Below are 15,219 nucleotides of genomic sequence, written 5' to 3'. Positions count from 1 at the left end.
TGGGTCTGCACCCCAGGCAGCCGGCACCCCCGGCAGCCAGGCCCCCCGCAAGGCAGCCGGGCCCCGGCTCCTCAGTCCTTCGGCCGCCTGCCCTGCAGTCCCCCCCGCCAGAGCAGGTGCCCCGCGGGACGGGACCAACGCCGGCCCCGGCGGGAGGCGGCTCCGCAGCTCCCACCCGGGCGGGGGCGGGAAGGCCCGGCCCGTTCCTGGGACGCGGCCCCGGCCCCGCTCTAACGGCCGCGACCGCGCGCGCCCCGCCCTCCCCTCGGTGGCGCCGCAGCCCAGCTCTCGCGAGACGCGCGCTCGACGGATCCCGCCCGCGCCCAACGGCCGCCGCGCGAGGATTTGAAAGCGTCAGCGCGGGCAGCGGCGCGTGGGGTTGGGCGGGCTGCGGCGCGGCCCTGGGTGCACCCGCGGCTCCTCCTGGGCGGGCTACAGCCCTGCCGCGTCCCGTCCGCGCCGCCGCCGCTCGGTGTCCTCCGGTGCGGGCAGCCCCGGCCGCTGAGAAACGGGGCCCGCAGCTCCGCGGGGGTTCCCTCCTGAGGCAGCGCCAGGTAAGCGGCCCGCCCGGCCTCAGCCTCCTGCCGCTTCGGGCGCACCCGGCTGGCTGTGGGGCCCTGCCCGGCGGCGGGGCAGTAGCCAGCGCCCGGCTGCTCCGGGACGGGCCCCCCAGCCGGCCTGTCTCTGCTGCCGCCCCGCACGCAGCGGAGGCCGGGTGCGGCGGGCTCCTGGGTGGCAGGTGCGGGAAGGGCCTGGCTGGAAGGAGTGCTTGGGGACATAGTCAGCGCTCGGTGCCGGAAAGCGGCCTTGCCCGTCTGTCAGAGCCCTCCTTGGCAAGAGGGAAAAGGACCGAGTGTTTTGCTTTTCGTGTAAGTAAATGCTGTCACTGGGAGTGATGGCTAGCTAAATGGGCGGTGTGTGCTGGATACACTGTTAGTTTTAAAAATCGAAGTAACCATTAGAAGTTCTTGTTTTAAGACTTGGAAAGTGAACTAAAACCAAAATGTCCCAGTACTGCAGCCTAGTGCTGTTACAAATCTAAGTGCTGATTCAAAAGTATTTTGGAGGGGAAACATCATTTATTTGTAACCATGTAGATGAATCTAAGCTCATATGCTCTTCATTGAGGCCAATTGTGATCTTGTTTTGAGAGACAGTACTTTCTCTAACATTTTGTCTTATTTCATTCACAAAGCAAGGAAAAACAAGACCACCATGAAACGTGAAGCATTTTTACAAGTTGTGTCTAAAGAGTCAATTGAAGACTTCTTGTGTTATACTCAGAATTCTGTAAGTAAGACAAGATACATGTGTAACTAATGAAATTGTAAGTCTGTTATTAGAGCAGAAATTTTGTGGTGTAGAGACAGAACTATTTCTCTGGTACCTGCAGATGTGCTAGAATAATTGCTGTAGAAAACAAGTTAAGGGAACACAGTCGACAAAGTTGTAGAATCTGAAATGTTGCTATTTATAAACCAACTAATTTTTTAACATTTGGTTGTTGTATATACAGCTTATGTCTTTTAAGAACAAATGGTAGTACCATGGTAATACTGGGGAAAAAAAAGTATTAATGTAATGTCAAAGTATTGGGTTTTTTTTAATATTTCAACTTATGAAAGAGTTATTGCTGTGTAATTGAATACACAAACATAGCAGAAGGATGTTTCACTAGTATTTGTTAATTCTTTTAAATCGTTTAGGCTGTCCACTTATTCTTTAGTCCTTGTGTAATTGTAGTTGATAGTTCTTTTATCACTGAATGTTTTAGGGATGGGGATAGCGTGCTCTCTCTAAATTTAGTGTGGAGAGAAGCAGGAGGAACAAAACAAATCCATCAAAATCTACTAATGCAAAGTTCATTCTCATGTTGTATATATGATATTGCACGGTAATCGGATATAATAATTTAGATTGTTGTTTTTTCTACTAAGTTTCAGTCTATGTGGTATTAAGATATACGCAGTTTCTCCTCAACATCCTCTGATAGCCTCAATAAATGGTATTGTCGGGTTAGTTTCTTAAGCTTTCTAATCAGTATTATCCTAATATTACCTGTATCAGGATAAAAGAAGTGGATCAGTTGACTTCTTATGTCTACAGAGGCATAACTTAATTTTCTAAAGTAACAAAAGTATTAAACCTATAATTTCTGTGACAGGGATCATGTTCTGTGTAGTAAGCTTCGAAATGTTTGTTTCATAAACGTCACTGAATCTCTTTATCCCAATAAATTTGCTAGGTTTTTCGTTTGCACTCCTGTATGTAATTATAGATGACAACTTTATTACCAAATTGCCTTTGCTTGAAGTCTTTGTCCCATTTTCACCCAAATATAAACACTTTAACAAAAAGCTATTCTGTTTAGGATAACATACAGTACTTGCAGCATTTCCTTTTCAATTAATTTGGTCATGTTGTTTCTGCCATCTTCATCTAAGTAATCTGTTTTAACATATCTTGGTCTATTTGGATTAAAAATGGGGTTTTCATCACCAGTTCACATGACTTGTCTTAAAACAGTTTTCAGCTGTTGCCAATACCTCTGGAAACAGTATGTTACCCGCTATAATGAGTATATTGATTAAAACTGTCTTCATGCCTTCATAGGAAGGGATCTTGAATATCCAAATTACTTTTTGATTGTCTGAGAGACCTGAGTTATTTTATTCATTTCCTTTTAAACCCTCCCTGATAGGTCTTATCTTAGGATGAAGATCCTCATTTTAAGATCTCCTTTGAGTAATTCTTGATTGTTTTTCTGGAGGAGACTGTGGTATTGTATTCCTGTCCTTTAGAAGTAGATACATAAATGTAGAAAGAAGAGGAAAGTGTGGTTACAGCCTCACTGCTTTCCTTAGTTCTCATATTCTATTTATGCCCTACTTTTTCTACCTATTTTGTGCTCTGGCCACAGAATTTTCCATTTTAACTTTTCTTAAAGTTCTGTTCTTAGCTCTGCTACTTCTTTGAATGTCTCTCATTTCCACCTCTCCACGCCCCATTAATTTTCCTTTTCTCTCAATGTTTTGCTTCATTTATATCTAGGGGTTTTGCTAGTTTTCCTTCAAGATTTGCCTTGGACTTTTCACCTTTCTTTGTAATCTTTTAAAAATGTTACAGTATTGTGGTGTTGCTCTTTGAGGTCTTTATCAGGTGGTGTTACATTTTTCCACTAAATCCATTCCAATTCAAGAAAATACATTATTTCATAGGAAAACAGAAATCGCAGATACAACTATCATTCAGTGACATCCTTATCTCTCATAGGTTTTGGAATAATTCTATACCATATCATGCCAAAGGAAGATCAGAAAGCTCTAGTCTTATTATGAATTCATTCTTTTTGTTCAAAACCATACAATCTTAATATCCTGTCTTTTGGGTTTGTTTGAAGTAGAGGTCTGCAGTACTCCCTGTGTGGCCTTTGGTTTATTATATTTGTTTCTAGCTGTAGAATAGGATAGAAGTTCTGTTATAAATATGTAACAGGATCTTTCTTCTCATGCCCTTCTGTGAGCCTTCTAATACTTAGTGCTGCTTCTTTCATTATTTTTCTATTTTTATTTTTCCCTTCAACTTTCTTTTTCTTTTTGGTTCCTGTTTTTGAGTGTATCTGCAAACTAAAAATATTTTTATTTCAAGATCATGGACATTCTCCCTCTTTCCTCCAAAGTGGTTTTGATCAAGTAAGTCTTCAGTATTGCAAATTAAACCTCAAAAATTATCTGTACTTCCTCTTGGCTGTGTCTGTTTTTCCTTCTGTTCTTTTCTCTGCACATTCCCTTTCCTAGCAGGTTGCCAACCCTTCTTTGATGCTAACAGGCTCTTTGTGTCTCTGAGGTAAATTTTTCTGGTAAGGTTCTTCTGAGGAAATGGTTCAGATCTGTCTTTTAGTGAAGTCTGTTACAGAGACTAACAGTGGCTTCCCATTCAGTAAAGCATAAGAGGGAAGCGTGGGCTTAATGTAACCCCCTCATCACACCTAAGTCCGGAGTACAATAGTGCCATATACAGAGCACTGTTCTGTGCAGATTGTATGCCAAAATCTGTAGTGCTGCCCCTAGGGCTGTACTGACTTGCATTTCTAGTCCTTGTGTAAAGATTTTCTTTTAACAGCCGTCATCAATCTATATTTAAGATAGCAAAGATATGATCAGGGACTTTAATTCTGTGCAGTTCTGAACTTCTTAGCTAAGGGTATGGAATTGTCTCTGTTGGGAATGAAGTATTTGGAACACGTGAGAGACAGAAGTTGATGTTATGGGGATGTGATTTATATTCAGTGGTATTGCTGGCAAGGGCTACCGACTTTAGTCTTAAGAGAAGCACTCTTGTTTCACAATGAAGAGTTAAGCAGCAGGATTTTTTCATGCTATTTTTGAAAGAAACACAATTTCCAGAAGGTATTTTATCTCTATCGCTGCAGAGGAATGGAAGTCGATTCTTAATGCAAAAAAAAGCTTTAATCTTGGGAAGTATGATGATGAAATATAAGCTACCTCACTGATGTGGAATTGTGCGATATCTTCTGACCATTCACAGAAAAATAAATTTGATCGTTTTGACTTGAATGAACTACTTCAAGAATTATCAAGAAAGCAAAAAGTAGTGCTATGGGAGAGACTGACGCAGCTGTTGACAGACAGCTTGATGGAGAACCCAGTGGAAAGATGGCAGAAGCGTGAAGATAATGAAAGTGATGATGACATGGAAGTTGAGTTAGTTCCAGAAATGGTAAACATTTTGTAAAATAAAAATGTGATGAGTATTTCATATTTTCTGGGAAGTGGAATGTTTTCATAGCATCTGAAAACATGCAAGGGTTATCAAACAACATCAATTCTAAACTTCACCTCCCTGCACCAGTCTTAACTGACCTTGTAACTGTCCTGCTTGGGTTAAGGTGAACTCATTACTGGTCTATACTATAAAATATTACCTCTGCTGAAATTTTAATTATGAAAGATCAGATTTAGTTTTTTCACTAGTTGAGTGGGCTTCTCATATGTCTTATTTCAGTAAATAAATCTTGATATCTCAGATGTTCCTTAGTTATCTGGCATATACTATAAGAAATTCACTACCTGTTTTATTATATCATTTTATTGAATGAAGATCATGAAGTCTAGATTTGATCGCCCCTCCCACAAATTTAGCTTAACACAGAATTTCTCTGACTCAGACCCTTACATACTGCCTTCTGCACTGTAGTCTACATAGTCTTGAGACTGTTGGGGGAAAAGATTATTTCATTTTGGAAGAAAGAAAGAAATGCAGTGGGGAATTCATTGGGGACACCTAGAGGTTTGTAGAAAATCAGTCATACATACAGAGGCCTATAGTATCACATACCTGGCTCTAAAGTGACCAATCTATGTGTTTTTGAGTTGCACAAACCCTGCTCATTAGGGTCTTTTTGAGTGGTTTTGTTGCGGATGAAGTTTTTAATGGAGGGATGGATACACTTGTACAGTCACAGAGTTAGCTGGAGCTGAAAACCCATTCCAAACCTTTTGAAACAGATGTACTTTAAAAATATATGCTTTTGGCTCTTATTTCATGGGTTTTGGGTGCCTGTATACCCTTTCTTCAGAATGGAAGCGTAATAGCGATTCAGCTTTGGTGTCTGTTGCTAATGTTTATTTCTTGTCATAATTATCTTCTGAACATAAAATAAACTGCAGAATTGTTTCCTAAACATTGCTTTCTTTCAGAAACAAACTGTAGCTGTGATCCAGGGAGTGACAGCTGTAGTTACTGCTTCCATACCTGCAGTGGATGAAACCGTAAACTACGAAGCTCTTCTAGAATGTGTTTTTATATTAAACGGTGTGTATTTACCTCTTGCAGAATATAGAATTATACTGCTTCTTTTTAGCAGATGAGTATACTAGGCTTTTTGTTGACCTGACTGGCCTGTGGAACAGAATCTACAGGAGAGAAGTTGGTATTGATGTGAGTTTTTCTTTATGACACGAAATTAAGGGAGCATTTATTTAAAAATCACTTAATCTAGAAGCTGGATAGATTTCTTTCTCCCAGCTGTTCACCCAATGATAGATAACCTTCCTTATGCTGTGGATTATATTATTTTTAAGGCAAAACTTAAGATTCTGTTATTACTGATCCAAAAACTTGGCTAGACCCTTAGGTATTTAGGTAGCTTTGTTAACTCTATAGTGAGAATAACCTATTAAGATGTGTAAACATTGTGAAGTGTAAATAGTGTACTAGCAGAGTGGTGTTCTATAGGAATAACTTGGTTCATTGCAGTAAATAATTATTTTATTACTGTTATAGGTATTCTTCCTGCATTACCTGAATCTGAAAAAACCCTACAGGGTGCTATCCAACGTGTGTTTGAAATGTGGTGGGAGAAAGGACTGGAAGGGAAGGAGCAGCTAGGGAAGACACTATTTATCATTCTTCTAAGAAAAAGCCTGAATAAAGCAGCTACGGTATGCTGAAGCTATATGAACTTTTAGATTATTACTGAATATTCCAAGATTATCCCTCAAAAATACCTTTTATTTCGAGTTAGCTTGTTTTCAATGTCCTAATGCTTCTCAGTTAATGAAACCTAGCATATGTGTTTACAAAGTCTTTTTTTTGGTGTTATTGTTTGCATAAGCAACATGTTACAATGTTGCCTTCTCTAGAATAAACTAAAGATTTTTGGAGTCAATTTCAGGAGTCAGTTGGGGTTTTTTTTGCCTCTGTTTTCCTTCACCCATTTGAAAAGTTCAGTGACCAATGCTTCAATAGCAACTCTTTTGATTAATTTGGGTTTTAAGCACTATGTTCAGGTACTCATAGAGACTTTTTATGTGGGAAGCTTAATTTTATGTTACTCTGTATCTGTCTACAAATAACTTATGTCTCTATTAATGGACTGAAATTCTTTTCTTAAATGTGTAAGTTAGCTTCTTGCATACTACTTTTGCACTAACCCAATAAATTTCTCCTTTACTTATTGTTTTCTTTTATTTTTCCCTGTTAACTGCTTTCATTGTATAATGTTTCAGGTAATACAGTTTTCATCTATTTTGCATGAATATACTTGAGCATGTCTTCAGATGTTGGAAATTAGTATTTCTGCAGTTACTCATATTTTTGTAATTTTTCCCAATGCTGTGGTGAAAGTAAAATAATGTTCAGAATTTTAAAATCTGAAAATCTTCTGTCTGACAGTGCATTCCAAATTCATTATTTAAAATCTCTTAAATAATGATTTGCATTAAAAGCTATACCTACTTCACTGTAGTGTGGGCTTTTTTTTTTTTTTTTTTTCTTCCTGTCAGGGTGCGGATGTAGTTCGTCTATGGAATTTACATCAGACGTTACTTTGTTTTGATTATGATTCAGAGGAGAGTAATGAAGTCAAGGACTTGTTGCTTCAGTGTTTTATGAGTGTAAAACACATTAAAAAAGAAGAGGTAAGCAAACTTTTACTGTGATTTCATTTGAGTGGTCTTTGTTTATGTTTAATGGTTTTACATTAAGCCTTTTTTTCACAGTATGGTAGGTAGCAATATGAGACAAATCAGCTCTGACTCATGCTATAAATGGCTGATATTCTGTTTCATCTGGAAAACCCTTTATTCCTATTCCAGACTGAAGTGTAAAACTATATGTCAAAATAATCATTCAAGTTCTTGTATCCTGAGGTAATAAGAACTAAGTGCTTTGCTCCATTGCATGTACCTCAATACTTAAAACCATTCCCTGGTATAATTCTATTCTTTTATAGCGGTTTTTCTTTTACTGGAGACAGAAATTTGTAGCAAAATAATTTCCCTTCTAAGTGATTCCATTTAGAAGATTGCATTTCCATAGTCAATTTTAAAAGTAGCATAAGAAGAATGCAACTTTACAGCAAAATAGGAATTATTTTGACTAGCTACATTTCTCAGTGAAGAATTGCTGTATTGTAGCTTCTAATTTGTGCCTCTGCACCAAGATAGTAGTATCCAAGCTTTTTTTTACTGAGTAGTTGACAAGACAACCTGACATTGGCTCTGAAGTTCTAACTTCTTGCCTGTTTAACTATATATATTCTTTTTCTTGTAGTATATGAACTTTTATCATAAAATGAGCTCTGAGATTGCTGTATGCTTATGGTGGCATGGAGATACAGCATTTTAAAAATGGTGGTAGCAAACAAATCAGGTGAAATGTTTCATAGACCAGGCTTTGGATACTTGACACTAAGTTTTGGGGGTTTTTTTTGTTACTTATGCATTGTATCTTAAGATGTTTTAGTTTTGACTAAAATTGGGATGTACTAAGGCAATGTGAGAGTTGGGAAGGGAACTTTTGTTTGTACCTGTGTGCGTTCATTGGTACAGCACTTGAAATGTCTTGCTGTATTTCATTCTGTATTAATTATTTTCTTCTGTTTTATTTGAATATACTGCATTGCTTTAATATTTCATAATCCTATAGACACAGTAAATATTTGGGAACTATATATGTTAAAGGAAACTGCTGCTAGGCTTCAGAAAAAACTTCTTGTAGTTATCTTTTTCTTCCATGTCTTGTGAGATTTTTAATACATCACATAGTAATTACCCCGCTGATTTTTCTAAAGAGAGTTTGTACTCCTTTGGCTTTTTGTTTCTTTGGTTGGTTTTTTTCCCTTTTTTTGGGGGGGGGAAAAAGCAGTAATAATAGGACTTGGTACTGAATCTTTCTCCTGGCATATCAAAACACATCCCCTTTGCCCCACAAGTATATGCAGATTTGGTCACAATTTGCACATTTACTTTTCTGCCTAAGCTTTTGTTCTTCCTTCCTCCCGGTGACTTCTGGTCTCTTGACATTTTGTCACATTTTCAGTTTTGTATGCCTGTCTCTTTCTAGGCAGATACAGAGAGTGCCTTACTACACTCTTTGCTCTGGCATGTGATCATTAGTGGTTTAAATCCTTAATCTTGAATCCTTAGCTTTGTAGCTAGAAGAATTGACTGAAAGTAACAGCTCCTGGCTGGGAGTTGAATTTGCATTCTGTTAGTCCATCCATTCCTTTCTGATAATAGTGAAAGATCTAGACCACTGTTTGTAAGTATAGGCTCTCATTTATTATGTCCAGTCTTATCCATTTTTTACATTTAACTACTGTTCTGGTTTCAGCTGGGGTGGAGTTAATAAAACACCTTCTTGCCACTCCTCCCTTCTGCCCAGGCTCAACTTCACTCAGGGGTTCTCTATCTCCTTCTCCCCTGAGCAGTGCAGGGGATGGGGAATGGGGGTTTATGGTCAGTTTATTACATATTCTCTTCAGTTCCTCCCTCCTCACACTCTTCCACTGCTCCAGTGTGGGGTTCCACCCATGGAAGACAGTCCTTCACAAACTTTTCCAACATGAGTCTTTCCCACGGGCTGCAGTTCTTCACACACTGCTCCAGCGTGTATCCTTTCCACGGGGTGCAGCCCTACAGGAACAGACTGGTCTGGCATGGGTCCTCTGGGGGGCCAAAGGTCCTGCCAGCAAATCTGCTCCACTCAGGGCTCCTCTGTCTCCACAGGTCCTGCCAGGAGCCTGCTCTAGTCCAGGCTTTCTGTGGGGTCATAGCAACCTTGAGGTGCATCCCCCTCCTCCAGGGTGGTGTCTTAAGGTGGATATCTGTTCCACTGTGAACCTCTTTGGGCTGCAGGGGCACAGCCTGCCTCACCATGGGCTTTACCACAGGCTGCTGGCTGCTGGGAATCTCTGCTCCAGTGCCTGGAGCCGAGCTCCTCCTGCACTGGCCTGCATGGCTGCAGAGTTGTCTCACAGGCTCTCGCTTCTCTCTCCAGCTGCTGTTGCACAGCAGTTTTCCCCTTTTCTTAAATACATTACCCCAGAGGCCCAGCCAGCAGCAGGTCTCTCTTGGAGCCAGCTGGCATTGGCTGTCAGACATGGGGGACACTTCTAGCAGCTTCTCACAGAAGCCACCCCTGTAGTTCCCCCCCTACCAAAACCTTCCTACGCAAACTGAATACACAAGTCGCTTTACATCTTTGAGGAAACTAGTTCAAAATAAAAGGGGAACCACAACCCATTCTGGAAAGACCCCAGGATAGGATTCAGTTACATTAGGTGTCTGAAACCAATTTATCCATCTACGCAGGAGCCTAATCAGTACAGGTCCTGGGAAAGCTTTAATTGCTTAAGTATAAGTGAACGACCTAAGTTGCTTCAGACATCCACATGGGGCTGGCACATAAAACACAGGATCTATTGCAATCTCTGCCATCTGGAAAACATTCTAGGGACTTAAATATCCAAATTTAGATGTCTCAGTTTGTGAGGTGAAATCCAGCTTCGATATGTGAATTGCCAGTACAGATCCAGAATGGTAACTGCCTGGGATGTTTCTAGCTCTGCAGATAGGAGCTTGTGCCTTGAAATTCAAAGTATTCAAACGATTTTCCTGTTGCTATAAGACCATTGCACTTCTGTTGCAAGTCCTGCATGGGATTTTGCATTTTGAGGGAGTTTAGTTTTTGTGACAACCTACCTTGTGTGTTGTCTAGTTTCCCTGCCTGGCTCATTTCACTTATGGTAGATTTCTTGTAGCAATGTGTCTGACATGCCCCCAGTATTTCTGCTGGACCTTTTTTGCACATTCTGTGTCTATTTCTAAAATGCTAATAGCTGTACCAATTGTTAACGTGATGTATGAATTGCCTTGAGATGAAAACAAACTCCTATATATCAGGGCTAATATTCCCTTTAATGCCTGCAGGTTTGTTCTACAGTTCCTAAGAAAAGCATACATAATTATTTTCAGAGTACACATTTCGGAGTGTAGCTCCATAGCAGCTTAAGCTGATGTAACTCCGGGTTGCAGTGATCCTGTGTTGCCAAGGGCTAGCATTCCTATTTTCCTTTCTGCAGTATGAATGCTCAAGCAGCTGTGTCATGGATTGATTAAAGGAGGTAGCTGACCAAGTGTTTTTCATAGTAAGATTATTTTTCAGCCAGATTAACTGCCTGGGCTGGTTCATTGTATACAAGGATGAAGGGAAGGGAGGAATGTGGTTTTCTGGTTCTAGATCAGATTAAACTGGTACAGAATTTCACATTGAAGTCTCATTGCAAGTTCAGGGAGTTCAGGTTTTCTGCCTTCCCAGATGATGCCATTCAACACAGAGTAATATTTCTCAGAGGCTTATTTTCAGGGCGCATTAGCAGAGTGATCCTCTGAATTTATGTGTCTCTGTGATTTATGGAAACATTCTTGTTCAGATGGGGTTTCCAATCAAACAGCTGGAGAGCCCTGCAAAGCATATCTTATTGTGTTTTAGAGGTAAGCCTGTTCTCTCTTCTTCCTTGCTAATGTCAGAGTGTGTGTACAGCTGACAGTCACAGGTCCTATGTCCACAGCACAGCAGTACTGGATAATAAACACTGTTAATGCATTAACCCTAAAGATGACAAGTTTGTAATCTTATTCACTTGTCGCCAGTTTACCTTTCATGATACTGAGAATGTTGATAACTAATCATTTCAGATCCAGTGATTATAAGCAGCTGATTAAATCAGAGGCACTTACTATAATTTTCAGGGTCAATCTGCTGAAATCTAGCTTTCATGAATTCTTTTTTGCCTAAATTTGTGACTTTTCTTCATCTGCCTTGCTGTTGGGACTGTAGAAGAGATGAGTTTGCATTTGTTCTCATCTTTACTTTGCTGAGGGAGGGGCTGTAGTTCAAGACTCCATTGACCTTTTGGTTTGTTAGGGATGTTGATGGAAGAGTGCACCACTGGCACTCCAACGTACATATTATGCCACCAAAGTTGGAGATAACTGACTGCATTCAATTTTTTCTTTCTTGATAGAAGAAGCTCTCATTGACAACAGGAAGGATTCCATCACACCTGTAGACAAGGATCTTGACGTTGTATTTTGCCTTTAGGTCTTGATTTTTTTCAGATCTTCTGAATTTCTTCTTGACATGAAGGCATTAAAGCTATCAGTTCCATTAAAGGGCAGTGTCTACCTGTATATGCTTCCTTCCCTCTACCCCTGCTCTATGATATCCTAGCTCAAAGTGTCTGGTGTTCTTAGCCGTATTTTCTCTATTTTGTCATAGGTGCAGCTCTTGATGGAAGTGCCTTTGAAGCTCTGCTAGTTGTTCAGTGCACCTTTTGAACTTCTGCCAATGTGTTCTTTATTATTGCAGTTCCTTATTAATTTTCCTGACTTATTTTTGGCTAGAAAGCTAACGGGTACAAAGGACCCTTACAATTGACTGACTTATCCTTGTGTGATCAAACTTTTCAAAGTCTCAGAAGGTGGATGCCTTTACTTCATCTGTAAGATGAGCCAGAGTGAGGCTGTCTGTACAGATACTGCGTAAGGCTCTAATTCCATGGGCAGATCTTGCTGATTCCAGAAGAGCAATGGTTTATTTCTTCCATCCACAACCTTCCCCTGCCTTTTCTTGCAAAAAAATCTGTTGCTTATCAGATTTGTCATCTCTATTTCTGGCTTGCTAAAATGGAAGAAAACTGATTCAGGAAAACTTTTTTTTTTTTTTTTTTCCTCTGTTTTCATGAACTGGAGCAGCTCCCTCCAGGAGGTTTGCAATATTACCTTTCATAAGGCAGTAGGAAAGGAATTGTCCTTGCTAATCAGAATATTTATTGTACTTGGTGGCCCAGCTGTTTTCTGTGGCTTTGTTCAAAAATGTTTCCATAGCCAATGCTGGCAGAGTTGTCATGCTATTTTATTTGTACCATCACCATTAATACAGTGTCATCCTGGAATGATATTGTACCTTCACAGAGCTCTGATGATGCAGCCTTGATGAGGGTCCTGAGTTGCACAGTCCCATGTCATTATGGAATGCTACTTAAAGTCACACCAAAGCAGAATGGATGTTGAAAAAAATGCAGGCAGATATATAATCCACATGTTCATTTGTTTTGCGTTTTCTCTACAGTATAAATAACAGTAATGCTTGAATTCTGTTTAAAAATTGAGAATCTCTTTTTTTTCTGCAACAATTTTATCTATGCTTTTTAAAATTAAAGGTGTAATTTCTTTTAATCTTTAAGCTCTGTATTTACTGATTTTTGAGGTGGCTTTTAAATTGTGTATTCTACTGGAGTTTGACTTTTTTATTATTCCTTTTTTCCCCTTCTAACAGGGAAGAAGATTCTTGAGCTTTTTATTTAGCTGGAATATAAACTTCATTAAAATGATACATGGAACTGTTAAAAACCAATTACAGTTCTTTCCAAGGTATGCATCATAGCTAAAGTTCTTAATGATCGTTAAGAGCTTGGCTAAAATCTTGTTTATCTCGCACTCTAAAGTACCTAGTATATGATAAAATATATCAGAATCCACAGACCTTCAAATCTGCTGAATGTAACTACTGAATTGTTTCAGCAACTTCATTTAATAGTTGCTCTGCACATGCCTATGTGTACAATTATAGGTGTATCAAAATGCTTATTTAGCATTAACTAAAGCCAATGAATTTCATATGAACTGTGCTGCCTTACTTGCAGTGTTTGTATGAGAATTGCATGTCCATTTCTCCTTCTCTAAGGTGTTGTTATTTTTTCCTATGAGCAACCTCTAATTTAATTCAGTAAGATTCTAGAGACATTCTAAATAACAAGTGACTTGCAGGATCATAGCCTAAGAACTTGACTGACAGATGAAAAATATGCTTATAACAGAAGTAATTCTTCATATTAAAAACAGGTTTTCTAAATGCTTTCAGTTAGAATAATGTATACTTGTACATCATTATAATTATAAAGGCATTCATTATGAGAATAATGATAAAATATCTGTGCTGATATTTTGACTTTCCCACCATAAGAGATATTAACTTTTTTTTTAATAGTGCTTGGGTTCATTAACTAACAGTTAACTTTGTCTATAATAATCAGTGTAGACTTTAAAGATAATTTCTTCTAAAAATAATGTTGACGCACAGAATTAATAATAATAATATTGGTACTTACAAAAAATGTCATGTTGTTAACCCTATCTACATACAATTCATAAAGTTAGGATGCTTGCTTGAAAATGTTTCCCATATGTTAATACAGATACTTGACGGAATACATTTCAGAAGTTTACTTCAGGGCCTGGAAGAAGGTGTCAGGAGAATTCATAGAGGTAATACTGTGCTTGAAATTTCATTTGGATTGTTTTGAATTTCAAGGTGGAGAAGATACATGACTTTTCAACCTCAGAAATGTTCGTAAGCAAGCATCAAGGAATGATTTTCCTAAGAAAGGGCCTCTTCAGTGCCGTCAAAGAATAACAGCATGTCATACTTTGAAAGTTTGCCCACTGTGATCAGCTTTGCTGCATTTAAACACCTCTAATTCTGCTGCTGAAATATTGGTTTGCACAACTATGCATATAAACAATGTTTTTTGTAAACACTAGTTATCTGACTTACTGAAGCTTTCATTCAGTATGTGCAAGTCTATATAATTGATAGCTTATGTATTTATCTAGGTTTTGTGGATTTCCATGGAGGTGATTAAAAGCATAATTACAGCATCATAACAATGCTACAGCTAAATTTCAGATACCAAGTAACTCTTATTTATCACACAGAGTTGCTGTTGAATTCCAAACTTGGTTCTGAGAATTGGATTAATTGCGTATTGTGAAACTTTGAAAATAAATTTAAGCAGACAGAGGCCCCTAGCATGGAGAAATTGGGCCAAGCAGAAGCCAAGTAAGAAATAGTATAAAAAACTATTTTCAGTTGTTTGTTTTAGGGAAAAATGTAAGATGTTGCCCAGTCTCCTGTACTTACTATTGTTTTCACAGTAGCATGTGTGTGTTTGTACTGCAGGAACTTGAACATAACTGCATTCAAGATTTCATGCATCATGGTATTCATCTTCCCAAAAGTTCTTCTGTTCATTCTAAAGTTAGAGAGGTAAGCTCCTGTAAAGCATGATGTGAACTAGTAGCATCAAAATCAGATCAGTTACTATAAAGAGGAAAACTTCCATTTCATACTAAAATACTATACTAGATCTGCCTGGAATGGAATTATTTTCTTCAAAGCAGCCTGTATGGTGCAGTGGTTTGGATTTGTTGACTAAAACAGTGTAGGTAGCACACCAATGTTTTGGCTATTGGTCAGCAGTACTTCCATGATTTTCTCTTCTCCACTCTGTTTCCATAGGGAATAGGCTGGGGATGAGCAAGAAGTTGGGAGGGTCGGAGACAGCTGACC

The 15,219-nt window shown here is 39.2% G+C and overlaps 1 protein-coding gene across 4 annotated transcripts in view; it reads left to right on the top strand.

Annotated features, from left to right (window-relative positions):
* The first annotated feature begins 384 nt into the window (after window positions 1-384).
* NCAPG2 (non-SMC condensin II complex subunit G2) overlaps window positions 385-15,219 on the top strand; it is a 48,504-nt gene continuing 33,669 nt past the window's right edge. Inside the window, exons 1-9 of one of the 4 annotated variants that reach the window (XM_037385278.1) lie at window positions 385-554; window positions 1,196-1,290; window positions 4,549-4,740; window positions 5,721-5,835; window positions 6,307-6,464; window positions 7,308-7,442; window positions 13,147-13,241; window positions 14,066-14,135; window positions 14,830-14,916. In XM_037385278.1, the coding sequence (XP_037241175.1) occupies window positions 1,216-1,290; window positions 4,549-4,740; window positions 5,721-5,835; window positions 6,307-6,464; window positions 7,308-7,442; window positions 13,147-13,241; window positions 14,066-14,135; window positions 14,830-14,916 (927 nt within the window). In that variant the 5' untranslated portion in view covers window positions 385-554; window positions 1,196-1,215. The other 3 variants (XR_005103882.1, XM_037385277.1, XM_037385279.1) reach the window with 3 other exon arrangements.

The sequence above is a fragment of the Falco rusticolus genome, chromosome 4 (assembly GCF_015220075.1).
Source record: "Falco rusticolus isolate bFalRus1 chromosome 4, bFalRus1.pri, whole genome shotgun sequence".
NCBI lineage: Eukaryota > Metazoa > Chordata > Aves > Falconiformes > Falconidae > Falco > Falco rusticolus.
The sequence above is the reverse complement of the archived record's forward strand: the minus strand, read 5'-3'. Positions and strand labels throughout refer to the sequence as shown.